We start from the raw sequence: 24,118 nt of genomic DNA on the forward strand, positions 1-24,118 counted from the left end.
TGCCAAAATATATTATTTCATTTGTAATTCCTTCATATCTCCATAAATACATCACAAAACAGCAAACAATAGGAAATGGCCATATGAAATTTGATATAATAAAGTAGATTACACTAAATTCTTATCTTCCGAAAGATAATCTTTAAAAGACACAAGATCAAAAAACACCATACAGAGATCAGAAAGGAAACTCACCACGTCGGCTTCTGTCACTTTGTCAAGCTCTATATCAAATAACGGAAAAAATAAGTAGTCGAAACAAGCAATTTCCAAGAATATAACCTACTAAAATTTCAAACAGTCGATGTCATATTAAGTTGACATGAAGATTGGCATGTTGATCTGTGATGTCCTAATGGGAATGTGTCCTGTTCTCGTTTTAGTTTTTATAAATTCTACTTCGATGCAATTCCAAATACTTGAAATCAAATATTAAATTCCAAGAGTACTTGATCATACCTGATAAGAACATAAATTCTATTAAAGGCTGTAACACCAAGAAACAAACTTATTGTAACAAACGGTTGTAACAAGAGCTGTTCAAGGCTATGTAAGCTTTTTAATTAAAAAAAATGAAAAGTGGACGGCTTTTTTCCTTTTGCAGTTGAGACTAATAAATGACTTGAGATCTAATAAATGACATAGGCATAAGTAGTGACTAGGGATGACAAGAAAGAGATAATAAAAAAAAATTAGGAGTCACTTTTATGAATACAATCTTAGCCTGCTCCACAATGAAGAAGTACCTATCTTCTCATTACTACCGAATATTTAATATTGGGTTTAGTTACATACAGCATCACATCCATTTTAAACAGAGTAGACCACAATCATTAAAGACACTGTCAAATGCAGAGTGACCTTAAGAATATTCTCAATAGTTAAGATGGAGAATTGATAAGTATTTGAAATTATGAATTTACTTTTATAATTTTAATTTTTTAATATATACTGCAACTTTGAACACGTAACAAAACATTGATGTCTGAAACCATTCTCAGTTTCACTCTCTTGAAAAGTGCAGGTTAAATTTAACGATTTGAAAAACATAGAGTCATTGTTATCTCATTCAGAAGACATCCTTCCTGTGACAATAATACTTTTAATTAATTAATTAATGCAATTTAAATTTTCCTATGTTGACATCTTCAACCCCCAAAATGTTTGAATTATCTTCACAAACTGAAAAATAATTGGTCTTTTGTACATAAATTTGCCTTTATTGTATTTATAGTATGGTTGGGTCTAAATTAATACCTTGAGAAAACCTGTAAATAATTAAGTTTTCAATTTGAAATAATGACGTGTACCAAGGAATTGTCTACAACGACTTCCATGCACATCTGCACTTTGTCAGTACGGGTGAACATTTTGTTATAAATTTTATATAACTCACCTCTATATTCTTATAAATAATGAATTCCTCATGCACACATTTCAAAGCTGCATTCTGAGTTCAGAATCATAAATTTTGTGTGTTTGGACACTTAAATTCAACGTAGGATTATTAGCTAAACAAGTCAAGATTCATTTTAGATAATGATTTAAAAAAGGCAAACATTGTTTAAAGTTTCCAAATTTATATTTCCAAATAAATGTGTTTAATATTTACCATGTAACAGTGTCTGGTCCACAAAACATAGGGAATTGATTCAACTTAATTAATTAAAGGAGGATGTCATATAACTTTGTCACTTGCAATGGTATTTTGATTACTATTCAGTTGACTTGTAAAAATTAACGACCAGACTCCAGCGACTGATTTAGGTTTCTAAGTCTGTAATAAAAGGCCACCATTTAAAATTTCCATTTGATGGAATATTATAAAAAACCACATACTCCTCATGTGCTAAGATGTGGTTCAGTACATTTGAAAACATCCCTAACAAAGATCCTTTGAATATCCTGGTTCTAAATAAGGCAACCTTTTGACCTCAAAACAAATAATTAATTAGTAAATACCTAAATACTTAAAGATATGCTTAATATAGGAATTGAAAATAATTTCTTTTCTTTTGCAAATTATTTATAATTTAATAATTCATTCATTCATTTAAAAATATTTTAGGATAATAGGATGAATACAATGAAAGTCATTAGGCAAATAGAATAATTTAATGTTTTAATTTTATATGGAGTGCTTCGGCTACAAATATATCTATTTATAATTTTTCAAGAATTAATGTTTGATGAAAGAAAGAAACTGCAAGGTTTTGTGTATACTCAAGGCAATCGTAAATACGGAATGCAATGCATAAGTCACTATAGATTGTCATAGACAAATGTACCCAAAAAAAACCTATAAAAATGTATATTCCAAAAAATGTGCTACATAAGGTGTTGGTACAAAGGACACTTCATTGCTGCAAGAAATCAATCCTGAACAGTTTTAGGCAATGGTGGTACAGAAAATAAAACTTTGTCATTGTCAAACTGGACGGACAAACAAGTTACTTGAACATCCAAATGAAAACATAACCGAAGTTGTACAAGAGGTACATTAAACTTTTAAGTCACATCAAATGTTATCCAAAAAAAAGTCACTTTCCTTATAAGTTAATACATAGCAATTAGTCACACTTTAGGGAACATATGCAGAGGTAACAAACGCTGTTTATGGGTTGGTGTACAAAAACAAAAAAGTAGTGTAAAAGAACCAACTTTTGAATCAGGTTGAACGCAAACCTTTATACAAAAAGGAAATCATTTCTTTCAAAGTTAAAATCTTCACTTTAGTCCAGTCCTTTCTGAAAGATTCGGCACCATACAGGAAATAAAGCTTTCACTTTTTGATATGAAGACTCTCCCTCAAATGCAATTGTTTCAACTCTCAGTATTTACAACACATCTTTATGAATTCATGCCCACAACAAAGAAGCATAAAAGTCTCTCCCCATCCCCCCCCCCACCCTACTAGAGAATATGTGGCAGTCATTTGACATAACATGGTACACACTGAAGCATAACTACCTTGTGGATTTTTGATTTGCAATAAAAACATAGTATGTTAGTTAACTCCTCACACATTACACCAGGTATTATGGTATTAGCCACAAACAACATTTGTGGGAAACAAACTTTTCTGCACAGAATATGACCCAAGCTTGTAATTGGAGTATAAACCAAACACTTGTAGACAACATACATACGTCATCATTAGACAGATGGTTATACAATTATCTGTAACTATTACCACTATTACACACAAACATACAACCCCAACACAACACACAGCCTCAACTCAAAGAAGACAAATAGAAACCCTGATCATATTTCACCTTCCTATTGAATATTCATCAACAGAGAGCCATCTTGAATATGGATGAGCGACTTATCACATATCTGTCATTTGCAGCCACTATGCCAGTTCATAGTACTTCCCTGTCACAGGATCAAAGTAACAATTGAGGCAGGGATCATACAGGAGGTCCAATTCATCTTCTCCATGTACATCTGGACCTGTCGTCAACACCCCAGATGACCCACCTTCACTCCCCGTAGACGATGCTTGCCTCTGGTAACCAAGACTGCCTCCTGAGAGAGGTATAAATATTAGGGTAATTGATATATCTATATATATATATATATATATATATATATATATATTTTAAATGGCTGTAACTTTCCTGCAAATTGAAAATTAAAAGACACTGTCCCAGTTAATCACAACATGAGTATTAAATGAAATATTACGGAATCTGTGCATCCTGAAATAAGTTGCCACAAATACTCATCTTCATTTTGTTAGTATTAATTACAATATTTCAATATCAGACTATAGTTTGGAACATTTTGTCCTTTTCTTCAATTAAAAAATAAAAGAAGCTAACAAATGCTTCTGTTAGTAACTAATAGTATCAAACAACTTTCACCAAAAATCTGCTGGTTTAGACATGAGAAATAAAATATTGTTGATACCTGCTGGATTCTCCTTTCCAGGAGAGAGTTGCTCCACCAACACCTCTTCTTTCATCTTCTCACTGGGCAGAACTATAGGAGGACTAAACAAGTTTCCCCAATCTCTGCATCAAGGTGAAATAAAAGAAGCCCATCACAAACAAATTGGGTACATCTTCAGACTGTCAAGACCAGACAAATCTTTACTTTAGGGGTGGCGTTTAGGGCGGGGGGAGGACAGGTGGGTGGGGTTGTAATCTGTTAGTGACTTGCTGGCTAGAGGTATCACTGTCATGTTAGCAGTCTCTTACATATTTGTACAGTCATGTGTGTCAGTAGCTTGTTAGTCAGTTCCTAATTACACTAATTGGGACAATCCGTATCCTCCCTCCTTCAGTATCTGTGCTTGAGGGCATCTTAGACAGTCAACATTCATGTGAGGTTGGTTACTGCAAGACTACTAAAGTCATGAATATTTATGACTGACAATGAGACATAGCTCCATATGCTCTACAGAGATCATAACTTCACGCACAGGCACACAGCCGTACACACATACAAATTAAATACTTGACGAAACGAGGAATTGATTTCACAAATTGTTACAGTAATTCTTAATGAGATTTTGGTGGTATTGTGATTTATAAACGCTCCTCTACTTATTATGACAAATATTCATACAGACTAAATACTATAAGAAACTTTGTGAGTCAATTTGGGGATAAACAATTTTGATGCTATGCGATATGAAAGAACATAATATGTCACACCAATGCAATTCAATGGCTTTTACACGTCAACTTTCATTTCAAGTAGATTGTAAAAGCTTTATCAATAAATACTCATATGGAAACAAGATATAACTGAATGCAATCACCAACTATTTCCTTGTTAATCTCCATTTATGTTGTGTAAAAGTAAGTTGGCCTGACGTTTCAATCCTAGCAGGATCTTCTTCAGAGGCTAAATGACAAGTAACAGTAACAGAAGGGTCAAAAACCACACACAGAATACAGACAGGTTAATTTATCATTTATGTTATAAGGATAATCTTGGCTATTGCCTTGATCAATTTAGATGATTTACTTAGGTTTTGGGAAGCTGGATAAAACACAAACAAAGCACAAAAACTTATTTCTTCTATGTGACTGTGCATTGGTAGTGATGATTTAGGGAAACTGCAGAAAGCAGTGATGCAACACATCACAATGTGTAGAGGCATAATATTATTCTCTGTGGATGTTCATTCTTACCGTGGATTAGACTGCATGAGTTTTTCTTCAGCTGCAGGGAAGTGCATCTCATCTTGGAATCTGTGGCCTCTTTTATTTACATCCTATCACAAAAAAATGAAAAAGAAAAACACAATACTTTTAACCAGGAGAACAGCTCATATAGAAAAATAAAAACAATTATTTCACATGTATCGTTTCAATGGTGCACTAAAGCAGATATGATAAGTACACATATATGGCAAGAACAGCCAATGACGTTAGCTACAACACTGATTGTAAAACTGAGTTTAACATTTCTTGTGCACAGCTGGATAGAGTTGGAGAAATATGCTTTGCAATTACATATGACTCACATCAAGGAATAATTCATCTCTATTGCGTAGCCAAATGCTATGTAAAAATAGACAAATTTTTGCACCACAAATGCATGCATGTACACAGCAGCTTTGTACACACTGTAACATATAATTGTCAATATATATTATGAGAACTAAAATTCACGAACCTCCTCAGTGCTACACGAAATGTGAATACTAAATGCTCATGGAGTCATTGATTCTTCTGGTATCACACAGCAAAATGCTATTCAAAGAGGTCAACTTGCTACACAAATGCATAGATGTGTAGCAGTTCTTGTAACAAACAACCTTTATACTTTCAATATTCTATGATAAACAAAAAACCCATTAGCTATTTGAAATTGCTATTCAAAATGTGTACACTAAAATAATTCTACTCATGCTCTCCACAACCAAAATGAGACCTTTGTCATTTATTACTGACTGTCCAAAATAAATCTAAAAAAAAAAAAAAATGGTTTAAATTTGATGAAATCTCACAGGGGGTTTCCAGGTACTGAATGTTGTGGTGGTGTCATCACTAGAACTACTGAGATCGTCATCACCGTAGTTATGAAGCTCAAAGCTATTGTTCGCCTCTGGTCCTTTGTCTTCTTCGTACATTTCTTCAAGTTGCTCTCTTTTCAGACTGGCGAGCATCTTAGCCTCCAAAGAGGATGCTAAGGAACTGCTGTTGGAATGGTGCTTTCTCCAGTCATAATCCTTAGAATAAATTAGAAGTAAACAAATAAACAAACACCAACATCGGCACATAAATGTATTTAAAACTTATCTTTTCATCATTTACTTTACAGACTGATTTTGTTATTATTTTGTCTAAACGTTGTCGTCGATGTCATCATTATTATTTTAGAATATAAGGAGGAAAAGTAAACCTCTACTCCAGCCCCCATCTACCCACCTTACATAAAATATATTTGTAATTCATAATATTTTACTATAGTCCCATGTAAAGTGTTTTGAGATATTCTTTGATGTAAAGTGTTATACAATCATCATCAGGAAGAGTAAACACTACTCCAGCCCCCCCCCCTCCCCTACTCTACCCTCCTTACAAAAATAAGTAAACAGTACAATAATCAATTTGTAACACATTTATATTGCTCCATTAATGCAATGGTGTGGTGTAATAGGTAAATTGAAATAAAGCTAAACCACAGGATTGAAAATAATACATAACAGTAACATCTTAGGTTATTTGCCCAGTTGTACTTCTCTTCAATTCATACAAATTTGTCTACTTTTGGTTAATTTCTTTAGAGTTGTACTTTGAACATTGTGACTTCAAATTAGGATAACTAAACAACACACACACACACACACATAAAATCAAATATGTTCTTCATTTAAAAATTACAAAGCTGCAATGATATTCCCAAGTTAATCTAAGACCAATATTACACGTAAAAACTTCAACGACTTACATCTGACAATCGTGGGTCGTTCTTTGGTATTTCTTTCACCTTACTGGCATGGATGCTCAGTCTTGACATGGTACCCATCCCTCTAGGAGACACCTGACTGGCCATCGGTTGAGGCATACCATCCGTACCGACTAATCCACTCCTACTTTTATCTATCCCAGAATGCTCGGCTCCTCCCTTTGCGCTAGAATTAAGTTTCCACCTCCTCAGAGTCGGCGAATGACTTTGAACGGGAAGAGGGCTCCCCGACCCATAGTCCTCATCATCATCATCGTCATCTCCACGGCTGGTTTCCATCTTTACGTCTTTAGAGACGGGAGATCTCCCAAGACAAGGGCTGGGAGTTCTCTTCATGATAGAGGCATATGTATCTTCTGAGAGGCTTGCATCCAGGGTGTTCTTTGTAAAATCGCTGCTGTTATAATTCACTTGTGAGCCTGCTGCCTCGTGAGGAATGATCCCCTCGTCTGAAGGAGGGGAGCTCTCTTGTATCTTCTGCAGTTTGGCCTGAAAAGAAAAGACAAAACTCTCTGATTTCTAAGCTAAAGTTCTCATGAAAGTTTATGCCACTACCTACAAAAAAACCTGACAGGGTTCTGAAGTGGTGAGATCAAACAGGCTTTTGAAACATAATGGCATGAGACCAAGTAATAAAAACAATTAATCTACCGGACGACAAAACAAGTCCTTTCCACCAGTTTTTCCCATCAGGGCATCAGTTTTTACCCTCAGAGGACTTTAGGAAACACTTTAGAATACTTGCTGAAAGAACTTCAGTCATTTCAATAAGCGGATTTGAGTATTTCACTTATTTTCAAATGTTTACAAGGAGAACTCACCTGCAGTGCCTTTTGATCCAGGTAACTTGATCTCTCTGGTGGGAGCTGTCTGGTGGGAGCTGATCTTGGTGGAGACATAAAGGTGTACAGGTTACTATTAGCACCATTCTCGGCTGGCCTGGAGAGAAGAAAAGAAAAAGAGGTTTATACAGCAAGTAAAAAACTAAAAATAAAACCTTGATGGAACAAAACTCTCAAAGCTGTGAGGACTATCACCTTGACTATGAGTCTTTTCATCTCTCTCCACAACTGACTAGATGAGATTTCAGTTTCTAGAGGGCTATAGTCTTGTACTCATCAGGACTAATCTTTCTTGGATGTAGTTGGATATACAACTTTGCTAGGGATGATGAGACTAATAAGCATTCAGCCACATGTAGCCAATATAAACATGTAATAAATATACAGATTAATGAATAAAAGATTTTCTTTGATATACTCTTTCATTCAAATTACTTAAACATTAGACTTTGGTCTAGAGGGGTCCAGTAGCATTGAAGTAGGAAAGAAATAATCGGGAATATAGCAACTTTGAACTCTCTGAAATGAGACTGGTAAAGAATGAAGTTCAAAATTCACATTCTAAATTAAATTAATTCTGATTGGGTGACATCACAGAAAAAGAAAAAAAAAAAAAAAGGAAAACTGGAACATTTTCTTTTCAATTGTTTGCTGAAATTCTGTAAGTTTCTTCATACCATATATGAGTTTACCTGTTAATTGATTTAGCACCTTCTGGTTTACTGTGGGTACTACTCCCATCCTCTTCCAGGGAGCTGACAATCTCCACGGACGTCCGACTCTCTGTGAGAGCGACTCCAGAGTCTGTCTGAGTTAGCTCTCTTCTCTCTAAAGTGTGAAAGAGGGATATTGTCACGAACCGTTCAACCACAGTAGTAGCTTACTGCTAGTGGCTAGTAAACAATTTTCAAGTCCTTGGTAGACTTTGTTACATCTATGTTAAAGTCCTCACTTTGGTCAGGATTGTCAAATTGATTATCTTTTGGAAGTAACCTTTTGTCTTTGGTTGCCAATTTATGATCATTCGACAGATACCACTGAGGATCACTCACATCAAGATAGCAATTGATCAATCTTGGACATTTCAAACTTTTGGGATTTCTTTCTCATTATTTTCAGAAAAGTTTTCAACATCAAGCATTCAAAATTTGATTTATTATCAGAGGTCATGATGCTTTCAACAGGATAAAAACAAACAGATAGGGAGGTCTTTAGGGTGGAGGGGGTAGCGGGTAGCTTACTTAGCATGCACACAAACAATTTAAAAGAACAAGTTTTACTTCAAGAGTGAAACACTAAACTTTGTTCAACATCAAATCGATTCCACTATCCTAAATCCAGCCTTCATTGTATGATGGTCTGATGTCACATAACAAGCCAGTCTACCAGTTAAGAGTTTTCTTGACAACAAATGTAAATATTGGACTATTTAACTAATGTGAATCTAGCAGAATGTGGAATAGCATTTTGTTTTCTCTTTCTACCACTTCAAATGAAACCAGCTGCTGCTTTAACACAGTTCCACCTATTTATATCAGTTCATATCCTGGCATTGTATCTACTTCCCTACTACTGGAATGAAATTTTCCTGAATTACTTTACCTTCCCTTATCCGTCTCAAGTCATATTGCACTTCTTCGTTCTCAGACAAGCTGTCCATCAAGCCCAATTTCTTCTGCGATCTTTTCTTTTTCGGAATCTTGCTTTTGTGACCTTTGACCTTATTTCTTGTGACCTCGTCCGATTCAGACTGACTTTCACCCCTGCTGTGTATGCTGGCCATTTTTAAACTGTTTGAAAGCGAGTCGGAGTTTCCTTCACTCTCTGGCATCACTCCTTCCGAAGATTCGCTTTCTCTCCTCTGCGGAGGCGGTCGAGTCTCTGTATCGCTTCTGGATGTCACTTTGACCTCTGAAGACGTTCTCAACTCTAAGTTCCTCGACTGTCGGTCAGACTGACCAGAAGAAGGGTCAAATTCATGCCAGTCTTCGGTGTCGTCACGACTACCTTTACCGCGGCTTGTGTACCTCTGTGGATCATAATGCCCTTGCGTGGAACCATTGGCTGTTCCGTTAGAAGTTCGCTCTTTGAGTTCTTTCTTCTGTGAATTTTGAGAAGATTCAGACTCTCTCTTTCCGCTGCTAGGTCTCACTTTGACCACCCTGCGGGACTTCTCCGCAGATTTCTGACGAGGTGGGTGCGGCTGATGGGCCATCTTATCGTCTAGCTGGACGACACCAGCCGACCATGTTCTACTCCCAGTCAAAGTACCTGGAAGGAAGCACAGAAAAAGTAAAATTCAACTCTCTCCTTTAACTTTAAGAAACTGAAACAAACAGAAAATACTACTCAATAAAGAGACTTTACATAAACTATGACAATGAGTCCAGATGTTAACTGCACATCTTTAAATTAAATTTATATCAAAAGTTTTCTATACTGGGAATAGGATGACAAAATCTTTCTAAAATCATGAAATCTCAGATAAAATTAATCTGAAAGGTGACTGGCATGTTTGAGAATAATATTTCAGCGAATATTCATAATGTGTTATGTCAGCATTGTGCATATTCATGACATAGAAAGACTTGAACGAATATGTTAATGTTTAAATTTAGATTGTTGTTTGTAAACGACTGACAAAAGAGTTTTTCATAAAAATGTTTGATATATAAAAAAAAAATTCTGGCACCCGGTAGGATGATCTTAAATGACTGACATTTTTATTCAACACTTTTGAACACTAGAAAAAATTGGAAAATCCAAGATGCAAACCTCTCTCTGAATTTAAACTTGGATCTTTGACCTCAGAGCCGGGATCCGACCGTTGTCGACTGTGTCCTTCTTTCCTGCTGGTGACATCTCCAGAATTTGTTATTTCTACAGATAAATTATCAAAGTCACATTTTCATTTCGCAGAACATTAAATATCCATTATTCTATAAAACCTAAATCTTAATAGTTCATTACATTTACAGAAACAAAACAGTTTATAGTTACATTGTCTATCATGGTCATGGTCAAAGCAATGATTATGAGATTTTCAAAGTTTGAATCCCACACATCAGAATGACATTATTATGAATGAAAGCATCTTCAAGGCATAAAGCTTGAGGCTTTCTTCGGTACATCAGCTTCTTTCAAAACTTTGATTAATTGTGAAGTAAGACTCGATAACAGATTGGGTGGAAGGGGTGGGAGACAGTTAAGTAAAACTATAGATAATACAAACATGATAAGTTGATAATATCAGGGATGAGCCAGGGGTAAAAAAAAGCACGGAACTTTGCAAATGTTGCGGTATAGGCTCCAGTTTGGGTATACTACAGTGTGTTAGGATAATAGTTTTTGTCCCCGAGGTAGAAAAGAAATCACAGATATTCCGCGAAGTCGAGGAAAAAGCTCATGCCTGTAATATGGAGCATATCTTGGAAGAGTACATATCTATACTGGGTTCAGAGCCAGTTACAGGCCAAAGTTTTATATTAGAGCACAAGAAAACATTTGCTAAAAAGTGTTGGTACTAATTTATATCAAATCCAACTCTTGACTTCTACAAACTGACCTGTACCTCTATGTGTTCCAGATGACCTGCTGGATCTGGATGTCACAGAACCCTTTGGGAAAAGGAAAAGACTAAAAACATGAAACGGTATAAAAAACTGGAGAGAATCTGTTGTTATGTATCTGCATGTATATTTCTTTTGGGATCAGTTAAACTCAGTCCTGAAGAAGAAACCTACGAATCAGTCTTCTTTACTGTCTCATAGTATCATCATAGTTCACATCTTACCAGACTCACAGATAAGTAACAAGGGCAATGGGTGGGTCTTCTCCCACAGAAACCACCTTATAATTAATAGTTAATAACAATTCCATTCTCATACTTTTGTGCACCGTCAGAAGGGGACTATGATTAGGAACATCTGAGACCAAGATGTTTAGAATTTAGGAAGAAACAAGTTTTGTTGAGGTTTCCAATATACTTTGTAACAACAATACAAGTTGCATTAGACAACTATTTGAACCGTAAAAAAAGTTTTGACCTTGGTAACAAGTGATTTTTGTCATATTGAATGAAGTTAATTATTCACTCTCTGCAGAGATAACAAAGCAGTAAACAGTTATCATGTATCTGTTGGTCTACTTGAGCGGACACTGGCTCAGAAGGCTTGACCACAAACAAGGATAACTACTGAGGTCCACTTCTATCTATTTCCAGGAACCAATCAAAAAGAAAGTAGAAAAGGAAAGGAAAAACAATAGAAGAGAGAAAGGAAGCGCAGTATTAAAGACAAAGATAAACAAACAGAATGGATGTTTCTTTAATCCAATACACCATCAAACTCTGAATAATAAAGAGAGAGCCTGCCCTCGGAGCAACTTACCTCCCTAGATGGAGCAGACGTTGCCTTCCGGGTTTGGTTAGACTGAGGTACAGGGACCTTGGTACCAAACGCAATGTGCATAGGCTTGTCATCTTTCCCTTTCATACTGGAATTCAAATCTGAAAATAAAAACCATCCATCACTCTCAAAACAGTAACGTTTTCTTGTTTGGGTGATTTGTGAAACAATTAATGATTGTTTCCAGACAATATAAAAAGCCTGACAAAGAACACAGAATTACCCAAAAGATAACAACACAGTTATATGGCTGACTGAGGTAACAAAGGAAGCATGAAAATTTGATCCTATACTTTTTTCCTTCCACAGTAAAAGTACTGTTTAGTCACTAGAGAGGAAGTCAACTGAGCAAAGCTTAATTGTTGATCAATTTCACATGAAAACTTTTAACACTGAAAAATAATTATCAGTGATGAGGTATTTCTTTTGTTTTTATATTGTAGGCTTTTCAATGATTAAAATTGTAAACCTCTTCTTATACATTTTGACCAATCAGATAGCCAGAACTTCAGCATACAACTATAGCAAACATGAAGTGTAAAACTTAAATTTCAGGAGTGTAAAATATTATTTTTACCCGGTTCTGTGGAAGATGGGGGCCTTGATGCATCCATCCTCATCTTGATCTCCACGTGTCGTAACTTTGACATGTTAACGACCTAAGTACGGAGAGAAAGAGGAAACAGCCACAACGTAAGTCAACTTAACTCAGGAAACTAATCTAAAAACAAACCATGCGTGACAGCAGGAACAACAAAATCAATATCATATGCAATATCAAAATTTTAACATTTCAAACTTTCAAACCTGTGGCATTTGAAATGATGGTCAATTACATTACAGAGATAATATACACAAATGACAAAAAGAGATAATTAAAAACATCTTTATAAGCCTGCCTTCCATGGTAAAGATATTTGAATATCTGGATGATGCATATATTTTATTAATCTTTCATTAATCCCTTAATCACAATTTGCAGGTTCTTTATCTAATACCATTTATTTGTACAATGAAAAATCCAAAACTGGTTGGGACTATAAAAGTATATATATATATTTTTTCCTTTTTTAAACCTGGAAAGCACAAAACCTTGATAGCTAGATATTTCAAACTCTGAAGACCAAAAACATCAACAAATTAAACAGCCGAGGAGACCTTACTTGAGTTTGATGAACCACATCGAAAGGAAATTGGCAAGTTCTGGGAATAACTTCTATTTCAACACTATTCGTTGATGGACTGATTTCATATAGATCTGAAATTGATCAGGGAAACACAGAACAGATCAGTAATAGCTTGGATAAAAACAAAAAAACAGGAAAGTAACTTGAAATACTAAACGACCTGACTTCTGTTCGTAATAAGCAACAAAGCTAGGAATATCCATGGTCTTTCACATTAAATTAAGGCTTTTCAACCCATACTCCCAATTACCATATGTATAATAGCATCTATCAATATCTTTCCAAAATGAAGGAATATGTAATGAAGTACCCATACAGATACTATCATTTCCTTTAAGTATTATCTTTCATCTTCCTTCACCCATGTGTAGGGAAAGGAAGAAAAAAACTCTTCCGGGCAAAAAAACTAAGAAAACTAAATTGGCTCTCACCATCGTCATCAGTGCTATCCTGTGGCTGATTTTTCATGGTGAAGATCTTCCTGACTTTACAAGAGGCAGAGAGGGTGATAGAGTCCAGTGACTTGAAAGTTTGCCCTCTGAAAGCTTCTCCAACGATTGACGTCAAATCCAAGCACAGATTCAGCCACTATCCAAGAAAGGGTAAGTCATTTAATACACGTAAATGCAGTATACCCAAGATATAAAAGACTTGAGTGGTTTAAATATTTTTTGCTTTGCTTCAAAATCATCTAAATATTTACATAAATGTTCTACGTATCATATCATGGTCGTTCCCGTGCCTTCCGGTTCTGTTAATATTGTGTGATACTTATTGGATATGAATAAATATCAACACTAGCAATTTGCCTGATTCACAACTTTTTCTATTAAAACAGAGTCACAAGACATATATATATACTGTTAAACAAGGACTAGACTAACAAACCAAAAATACTGCCGAGCATTTTCATTTCTATATTTTAGATAACCCCACAAAGTGCACAAACAAAAACAAAGTACTTTAATATAAAGGTGTCAAAGCTTACCATGCCTCGTCTGAGCACCTGCAGGGGTAGTTTGACATGGAGTGGTGTGATTGAAATTTCCTTCTGAGCCGTAGAAAATAGCAGCCTCCTTTTATTGTTGCTGTTATCCATAATGCTAAGAAAGGAAAGAAATCTTAATCATTCATTGGTCCATTCATTTTGGCACATATTCTAAACACCTGCTGGATGAGTTTAATTTCTCTTTCAATTATTTTAGCCACAAACAATTTGGTTGTATTAAATGTTTGATACAAAGTTTAATGACTGATGTTCTTTAAACCTCAATACTTGTGGCTACAGACAATATAGTCATAAACTGTTGAGGCTACGTCCTGAAAGGACTTATGGAAACTTAGAGGAAGGGTGAAGTGCTAGAGAACTGACAATTTTTTTCTCTTACAAGAATAAATCAACCCCCTCTGTAATAACTCTTGTAAACCCAATGTAACCTGCACTGTCAAGATTTTATAACTTCTGGACTACAAATCTGATGGCATAATCAGAAATTTTTTACTTAAAGGAGGGGAGGGGGAGAGGGGTTGGGATAGGGAACATGTCAGGCCGAGAGGGAGATGTTTCTTATTGGAGGGAGAGGGAGAGAATGGGAGGGAGGTATTGTAAATCCACAGAGAAGATACTACAATTGTATACATACCACTTTTTGTAGGGGATATAACAGACAAGTGGGAAACGTGGTGCTGGCAAACTGGTTTCATAGTGGAAACATACACAGTAACTTTGTGTACAAAAGAATAAAACATTCTTCAAGAATATTAATTTAAAACCTTACCCTAATTCAAGGGAGAGGGCAGCTCCCATTGGTGCATTCAGCTGAATCAAGAAATACCTCTGAATCAAAGCCACTGACAAAAAAAAGCAAAAAAGAAATGTAACAAGTTACAATGCTACCATAGTATTTGCACAGAAGTGGCCATCACTTTTTTTTGACTGAATTTTTAATTAAGATTCAATTACTCTAATGAGTGTACTATTTGCTAGAAAACTGGCATACTATGGACTTGTACAGTTCAATGAATTTGCTGAACTCTACTTGGTTAATAGCAATGCATTCATAATCACGGTCTCAGGAAGCACTCAATTTTTTTTTAACGGGTGAACGTGGAATAATTTAGTGTTCATGTTTTGCATAGCAGTTTTGATGGTTAAATATACTCGTTCATGTGCAAAAACAGGTGCTGTCTATATACATCTTTGAACTTTGTTAGCTATGTGGCCATTTTGCATATTAGTATTTTGCTATGCAATACTGGATAAATTATTCCCTGTGTGATATCCAATGAGATGGCAAACGTATCACAAGTCGACAGTCGCAGTCACAGAGTTACTACGCTATGTGATTCATTATTCAGTTCTATCGTAAGGTGAATCGAGACTAACTTTGCATGCATGTGACCAAAATCTTTCGGTTTCTAAGGGAAGGCCAACATTGTCACACATGACGTTATCATACCATTTTGTCCAATAGTAAACAAATCATTTTATAGCCTATCAATTTTAGAAAGCAAAAACACTTGAAAAGTAACTATCACAATATCATACATTGGCAATACTTCCATCAAAATAATTTTTAGTAACTTACAGGTTTGCTTAGAGTCTTTAGGAAGGTGCATCTTGGTGGTGGTTGATGACCCTTCCAATGTAAAGACATAACTCTTCACTTCTTTCTCATAAGTCTGTTAAATGAAGAAATTTGAACCACACAACATTAATCTTTATGTTTTTTTTATTTTAATTGCACAAATAAGTAGGAGCTATTGCATGAGCTGTATATGCACAAACGTAATCAAGTTTCTTTCAAACAAAATTCAAATATGCATTGAGGTATCGATGATGTATCTTTTTGTAGTCTAGTACCTGAAGTTTTCTTCTTAGGTTATCATGTTTACAAGGCTTCTTCGGAATCCCTCATAGTGTTCTCTGTTTCACTGACCTCTGAGGTCAATTGTAATGATTTTCCAATTCTGCATAGGATCTTCAATGGCATTTATGAACATTGATCTACACATGGGTTTTCACTACTTATTTCTCTCTCTCCACCTCTGCAAGTGCAGGGATATGCCCAAGATTTCCTGAGTGCCAGGTATACTGATCGCCGTCCTGGGGGAGGGGTCTATTTTTGAAGGTGCTCAGATGCCAAATGCTGGCACTTGTGAAGCTTATTAAGCACATACACAAGTACTAGTTTTGCTAACAATTTACATTTTTTTATTTTTTTAGTGAAATATATAACGTACCTGGTAAAAGTTATTAATTTGTTTCAAAGAGATTTTACAAGAAACCCATTGAGAGCCGTAAGTAATGTTTCTTGCATGCGTAACTGCATTATTAGTCTGTATGATTTTGGCATAGGCTAGGCCCAATTTATGTTGAATATATTGTTAGGAATGTCGGGATTTTAGATGAAAATAGTGCTGGGCGGGATTCACGATTTTTAAGACAGTGCTGGGGGGTAATTTTTAGTGCTGGGCAGGGCCGCCCAGCGTGGGCACATCCCTGCAAGTGTATCATTAAACGAAGGATCTAACTCCTCTAAATCCAAGTTAATATATCACACAATCATGGCAAAGGATGTTTCCTGATCCATTTCTTAAAATTCATTTCTAAAAAAAGATACGAGGTCAAAAGACTGTGATAGAATACAGTTTACATAATCATGCCCTGATATTCAGGCTATTTACTGGCTAAATGCCAAAGGACGCCCAGCAATACAGACTAACTTTATCAAATCTATAACAATCTGTAAGTTTTGTTTTTACCTTCTGAATGGAAGAGCCACTCACTTTCCATTTCGAGAGTGGTTCTTTCCCTTGGCAGCTGAAAACCTCAACAAATGGACCACCCTATGGAAGCAACAAGAATTTTTTTTTTAAGAATATAAATGTGAGAAAAAAAAAAACATGATTAAATAGCCTTCAGAACTGAGATTTACATTTATCCTTTCATTTACAGAAAGCTGTCATTATTATTCAATTGATATTTGGAGAATCATAATTATTTATTAATTTTATTTTCTAATCGTGTACAAATGAACTGTTTTGCTGGAGACAATACTTTGAATTTCACAAGGTTGATGGTGCACAGACCAGACTATGGATATATCCATGGGGTATATTTTGGCAAAGAAGTGCTCTTGGTTACACTGAATTGGCACCAGATTGCATCTAACCACTGTGAACCAACAGGCACTTTTTTAGAGAAAAGAGACTCTTGGTCTGCTAAACCATGTTTCCCCTGCAGTGGTGCAAGGTTGGAACTATCACTCACCTGGAACTGACTTTTGAACATCTTGGTCTAGGATGTCCCTATCCGTGACTAGAAACAGCAAAATACCCTTCAAACCATTCCATATTTGCCCTCTCCTGAATGAAGAAAAAGAGAATATTTCAATTTAAGTTGTATGCAAACTTTGTTAACATAAATGCCTGAGTATCTCTATTGTTGAATATAGCACTCTTGTTGGAAGCTTCCAAATGAGCTGATTAACCTACTGTTAATCATATAAATGGCTGAAGAGAGAGTATGGTGGTTCTGTAGGCACAAATGAGTTGCAGATGTACTGTATTAGCCTAAATATGACATTTCAACAATTTGATACATTTTGTCAAGATGTCATGTTAGTGGAATGTGACAAGGGATGTTGCTAACTTTAGAACAGAGTTACTTGACAATTTTAACAAATTTTTGTCATGATTTAATTGATAAATAGATCCACGACATAAGACAGCAACTCGAAAATTACACAATTTTTGTCAAGATATCATGCTGCAACTTGACAACTTGAACAAATATTGTTTTTGACTTTCTGCCATGTCATAAAACACCTCTTCCTATGTGGGTAGCTACTGTCCTTGCCATATCAGGAATATGTATGTTTGTTGTAATAACCATATATTAACTGTTCAAAAAGGAACAAGAGCCCAAGGGCACTGTGGTTCCTTGCTTGGGGTATATGACAATACACATAATATTATCAAGCAAGATTGGGCTCAAATAGTCCAAGTAATTGTGGTCCTACATGTACGCATAAAGTAACCAACACTATGGCCAACACTTTTGTGATCACAAAATGTGATCGGATTTTTGATCAAAAGGCACTTTTGAGATCTAAATATGGCGCCGAAAAATGTAAGAAGTATAAGGTCACCTACAAGCGGGTCAACAGATATGATAACATTGGTGACCACAGATGACATGACCTTTAAGTATGAAAATGTTCCACCACCCCATTCACAACTTGTACCAAATTATCAACCGTGTCACACCTTGGCATTGGGATTTAATTGTATTAAATGTCTAAAAATTAACTTTGAACTTGTATACATAACTTCACACACAAAGGTCACCCGTAGGTCAACCAATTGACATTTTTGATCGGTGAGACCTAAACGGAGCATCAAAACTGTAAAAATTCAAACATGTTTTCTTTGCCCATTTTCTCCCCCCAAAAAACTAGTGTTTTTAACATTAGCTGACCTTTGGTGACCTTGGACCACATGACCGCTAAGTTTGAAAATATTCCCCTATACCATTCGCAACTTGTCCAAAAAAATCAACCTTGTCACACCTTGGCACTGGGAGTTATTGCATGAAATGTCTGAAAATTAACTTTGACCTCCTATAACTTCACACACAAAGCTCATCCAGGGGTCAACCTATTTGACATTTATGATCAGAAGGTACCTTTAACATCTGAAAATAGCATCGAAACTGTAAAAATCCCCAAAACACGAAAAGGTCACCAGAGGTCAAATTGAGGTCAAGGGTCACCCAGATGTGGGTGGACAATTGGATTACGTAGAAGCAACTCCCAACCCTAACTGACAATTCGTTCTCAAGTTATCGCAAAAATACTAGTTTTTTATCATTAATTGACCTTTGGTGACCTTGGATCACATGACCGTTAAGTTTGAAAATATTACCCTATACCATTTGCAACTACTCCAAAAATATCAACCGTGTCACACCTTGGAACTGGGAGTTATTGCATTAAATGTCTGAAAATTAACTTTGACCTCGTATAACTTCGCACACAAAGGTCACACGGGGGTCAACCCATTGACATTTATGATCAGAAGGTACCTTTAACATCTGAAAATAGCATCGAAACTGTAAAAATCCACAAAACACAAAGAGGTCACCAAAGGTCACCAGAGGTCAAAGTGAGGTCAAGGGTCACCCAGAAGCGGGTCGACAATTGGATTACATTGAAGCAACTCCCAACCCTAACGGACAATTTGTTCTCAAGTTATCGCAAAAATACTAGTTTTTTATCATTAATTGACCTTTGGTGACCTCGGATCACATGACCGTTAAGTTTGAAAATATTACCCTATACCATTTGCAACTTGTCCAAAAATATCAACCACGTCACACCTTGGAACTGGGAGTTATTGCATTAAATGTCTGAAAATTAACTTTGACCTTGTATAACTTCGCACACGAAGGTCACACGGGTGTCAACCCATTGACATTTTTGATCGGAAGGTACCTTTGGTATCCAAATCTAGCATCAAAAACCAAACATATTCTTTTTTGCTCGTTTCCTCCCAAAATAAGCACATTTTTTCTAATGTGACCTTTGACCTTTTGACCTTGGTTTCAAATGTAGTTTAATCTCCTGATTCCAAAAAACAAAACGACAAGTCTGTACAACCATCCTAACTCCGACCGAAAAACTTTGACCCCATATAACTTCGCACATAAAGGTCACACGGGGTCAACCTATTGACATTTATGTTCAGAAGGTACCTTTGACATCTGAAAATAGCATCAAAACTGTAAAAATCCCCCAAAACACGTAAAGGTCACCAAAGGTCAAATTGAGGTCAAGGGTCACCCAGGTGCGGGTCGACAATTGGATTACATTGAAGCAACTCCCAACCCTAACGGACATTTCGTTCTCAAGTTATCGCAAAAATACTAGTTTTTTATCATTAATTGACCTTTGTTGACCTCGGATCACATGACCGTTAAGTTTGAAAATGCTCCCCTAACCAGTTCACAACTTGTCCCAAAATATCAATCTTGTCGCACATTGGCACTGGGAGTTATTGCAGTTTTAATATTTTCGGTTTTTGGACCATAACTGACCTTTGGTGACCTTTGTGGGCACCAGAAACAATAGGGCACACCTTCTCCATATGGTGGATCTATAGTCCAAGTTTGGCCTCAATCCAACATTCCCTTATTGAGATAGAGCGTACCCAAGCAAGTGTCACAGACACACACACACACATACATACATACACACACACACACGCCAACCTGACTGCATAGGTTCCTTTTGCTAAAGCAAGGAACCAATAATAGGAAAAGGAAGGATGATTTCTATTTTTGACAATTGTTTAAGAGTGATCACAAAGATAGCCAGAACTTTCCAAGTCATCAAGCAGTACTAAAAGGTGTACAGTAGGCATTCAGGTTAGTACCCACCTGTAGTTAGAATGACGGTATCAGTGATACTGTAAGGCTTTTCCTTGTAGTCCAACAGTACATGTACGTGATTTTATCAGTAGTAGATAGACTAGGACTATCGATATTTAGCAATGAAATCCTGCAAAAAGCTTACTAAGGCCTTAGTGCAAGGCCTTGGTTATGTAATTTATTAGAGTAATTTGGGGGATAGGCACCCCACCCACTCTGCCCCTAGGAATATAAACCTAGCCACCTGACGGTACTTGACAAGAAGATTGAGACGACAGTGGATTACCAAGTGTGAAAAAGGGTTATCTCAGAAGGCAACTTTCCACCATAAAAACTGTGCCTTTCCGCCACAAAATGGAAAGTAATGATGGAAAAGTGTAGTAAGGCCGACTAACCTAACATTAGGCCAAACTGCCAGTGTTGGTATTTACATAGTCTACGGCTTTACAAGGCTATACAATTAGCACCTTGATGCTTTTGGAGCTACTTGTATAGACCAAAATGTATGCCTTAGAAAGAGGTTATTTTTCAGTGGTGGATCCCATAACCCCTATATAGCGGTCGGATACAATGACCCAAGTGCAACCCCCTCTTTTATGAAAGTAGTAGCCTAGTAGCATGGAGGGCTCATAATTGACACACTTAAGGGTTAATCAACGATGACTGTATCACGGAAAAATCCAAATCACTCAACTGTATGTGTTTTTCATGTGTGATTCTCCAAAATGTAATGATCTCAAAACATTTATTGGTCTGTGCCAATGCAACGTACTGTAACTTTTGTGTTAGTATACATCCATTGACTCTGGATGCTGTTTGCTTACTCTGAGCCTCTAAGTCTATAAGCTCAGACCCCAGAAAGTAGTGGTATCATGTTAAGGTAATTTTGGTTATTTTTAGGGAGTAAGATTTCCAAAAATACATGCAAAACTGGGGGGTAGGGAAGGGTGTTAAAAGCTGTAATAAAAACACAATTTGATCAGCACGGGGTCACACTAATTAGCGTCAACTCACGACAACTCAAGACAACAGGCTTAAAATAACATCAAATACCATCAAATAAAATTGATGTTATCAAAGTATATCTGGAAACACGTTTAAAACTGACTGGAACCAGCGTGCATACAGATCTTTCACGGGAAAAAATGTTTTTGTCGTAAAAATCGCCAACTTTTTTCTAACGTTGAATTGGACGACAAGATGCCATTGCGCTTGCGCAATGACATTGGACCGAACCATTCCACTACAGGTAAGTGTAATTTTTCAATTGAGAATGGTGCCCACACACTGGTAACTTGGCAAAAGGCGACGAGCGCCATCTAATTTTACTTAACTACTTTTTATGAGAATCATTCGTTACTATACTATACTACTACTACTAGTGTCAGTGAGTACTACTACTTTTTGTGAATGGTCTTTTATTCATTTTTACAGAGCCATTCCTATGTTTAACCAGATCGTGTTATATTCAGGGTTAGCTTTAATTCATGATTGTGTGATAGGATTTAATTGCAGAGTGATGAAGAGTGTATTTGATTTCGAAATTGCTGTCAATTAAGTAACTTTAGTAGATCACCAAAGATCGCCAATCACCACCGTGATATCCTAACGCACGTGGGTTGTGAGGCCTTTGGTGCTTTATTACTACGACAACCCACCTTACCGACACTGTACACAAGGTACTTTCCAAACCTAGCACAAACCCACCCATATTATAATGGTTCGGTCCGATGGCATTGCGCAAGCGCAATAGCATCACGTCGTCTAATTCAACGTTAGGAAAAAGTTGGCGATTTTTACGACAAAAACATTTTTTCCCGTGAAAGATCTGTATGCACGCTGGTTCCAGTCAGTTTTAAACGTGTTTCCAGATATACTCTGATAACATCAATTGTATTTGATGTTATTTTAAGCCTGTTGTCTTGAGTTGTCGTGAGTTGTCGTGAGTTGACGCTAATTAGTGTGACCGTCAGCACGTGACATAGGCTACCTGAAATGGATTCAAACTTATGAAATATGTAACAAAAAAAGTTTGGTTTCCTGCTGTATCATTGCTAGTAATATTTTAAGGTGCATCAATTATGACGCCTTTAGTTTACTTCACTAATCCAGACTTCCAGTATGGCTACAGGCCTAGTAATACTTAGTAGGGTAGTTACTGTTACTAGTGTTAGGCCTAGGCTAGTAACGGTATAGCTGTTCTCGTAAGTAGGCTATGATTCACCTAGCCTAGATCAATGATTGGCCTTGGAAGTAGGTCCTAGGTTTGTTAGCTAGCAACTTGTTGCGCTGTAAGCCGTATGCTACAGTAGCCCTAAGGCCTCAACAAAACTTTGTACTGGTAACGTTTGGCAACTTAGTCCTAAGTATGCTAGCCTAGGCCTACAGTAACTTAGGCTAACTTGGCCTAGGTGCTAGTAGTAGTATGCTAGTAGGCATATGACTCTATGAGTTTGTAAGTTGTATGAACTATGACTGAGTATGACGTTACATTGTTAATTGGCCTAAACTGGCTAACATAACGCACAGTATGAGCCCAAGTTCTCATAAGGAGAATCTGATGTATTTATTAGGGTTACAAGAAAACTACAGTCGGCTTAAGAACATGCAAAGTTGAAGGACTTGCAGTACCTCGACAAAATTTTCACAAAAAAAGCGTTCTTCGTAACTGTTGCTAGGCCTAAGTCTGTAACATAAGCTAGCTCAGCTCGAAATTACTTATTGTGTACAAAAGCGAGTCTGCGACCATGGTCATTTCTTTGGAACGCCATATGAAATTTCACTGTAATACTAGTCCTGTGAAATTGGTTATCAAACGATGAGCTCTACAATGAAACCAACCAAACACCTTGGTCATAGTGGCACATAGAAGATTGAGATTTTTCGGTCACGTACGTAGCAAGACTCCAGGAGGACGCTCCAGCAAAGGTTGCTTTAATAAGAGAAGCACTGAGACATACTGCTAAACCAGTAGGAAGGCCCGTGACTACCTTGCTTGGAAAAATGAAGTCGTTAACATTAATAATTTTGAGGAAGCAATAAACCTTGCACAAGATCGTGATAAGTGGCGGAGGTTAATCACTGAGTATGTCGGATAGACGAGACTCAACTTATTACTACTACTAAATCAACATATTTGTAATTAAATTGGTATATATGTCATTTTCTCGTCCCGTCAATGGAAGTGCTCTGCAAATGGCCAAACAATATAGTCTTGTATTGTATTGTACTGTACGTATTGTATCAATGTAGCGTTGATCTTCGCAGCTCGCTAATAGCCATTATCTTTACATAACAATGGTCAAAAGTGCCCTGCTA

General features: G+C 36.5%; 1 protein-coding gene across 2 annotated transcripts; it reads right to left on the minus strand.

Annotated features, from left to right (window-relative positions):
- Positions 1-1,170: 1,170 nt before the first annotated feature.
- Positions 1,171-23,993, minus strand: LOC139961727 (protein CFAP20DC-like). Of its 2 annotated transcripts, none has more exons than XM_071961162.1 (20): positions 23,432-23,993; positions 17,642-17,736; positions 17,134-17,217; positions 15,957-16,050; positions 15,147-15,219; positions 14,357-14,471; positions 13,800-13,956; positions 13,345-13,439; positions 12,759-12,840; positions 12,164-12,282; positions 11,347-11,392; positions 10,551-10,655; positions 9,378-10,046; positions 8,468-8,603; positions 7,755-7,872; positions 6,916-7,422; positions 5,972-6,193; positions 5,151-5,233; positions 3,919-4,022; positions 1,171-3,534 (listed from the first exon to the last, which is right to left on the minus strand). In XM_071961162.1, the coding sequence occupies exons 2-20, from the start codon at positions 17,660-17,662 to the stop codon at positions 3,359-3,361; spliced, it is 3,006 nt and encodes a 1,001-aa protein (XP_071817263.1). In that variant the 5' UTR covers positions 17,663-17,736; positions 23,432-23,993; the 3' UTR covers positions 1,171-3,358. The 2 variants fall into 2 exon arrangements, with proteins under 2 accessions (XP_071817263.1, XP_071817262.1); XM_071961161.1 differs by having other exon boundaries at positions 11,341-11,392.
- Between the last annotated feature and the right edge of the window lie 125 nt (positions 23,994-24,118).

This window comes from Apostichopus japonicus, chromosome 20 (genome assembly GCF_037975245.1).
Source record: "Apostichopus japonicus isolate 1M-3 chromosome 20, ASM3797524v1, whole genome shotgun sequence".
Taxonomy (NCBI): domain Eukaryota; kingdom Metazoa; phylum Echinodermata; class Holothuroidea; order Aspidochirotida; family Stichopodidae; genus Apostichopus; species Apostichopus japonicus.

Bases quoted from the DNA above. Each gene is read 5' to 3' on its own strand.
- LOC139961727 (XM_071961161.1), bottom strand. From the start codon at position 17,662: ATGTTCAAAAGTCAGTTCCAG. The intron at 8,604-9,377 runs GTAAAGTAATTC...TTCACACTTTAG, and splicing joins CTTGAGACGGATAAGGGAAG to AGAGAAGAGAGCTAACTCAG. The intron at 6,194-6,915 runs GTAAGTCGTTGA...ATTTATTCTAAG, and splicing joins ACGACCCACGATTGTCAGAT to GATTATGACTGGAGAAAGCA.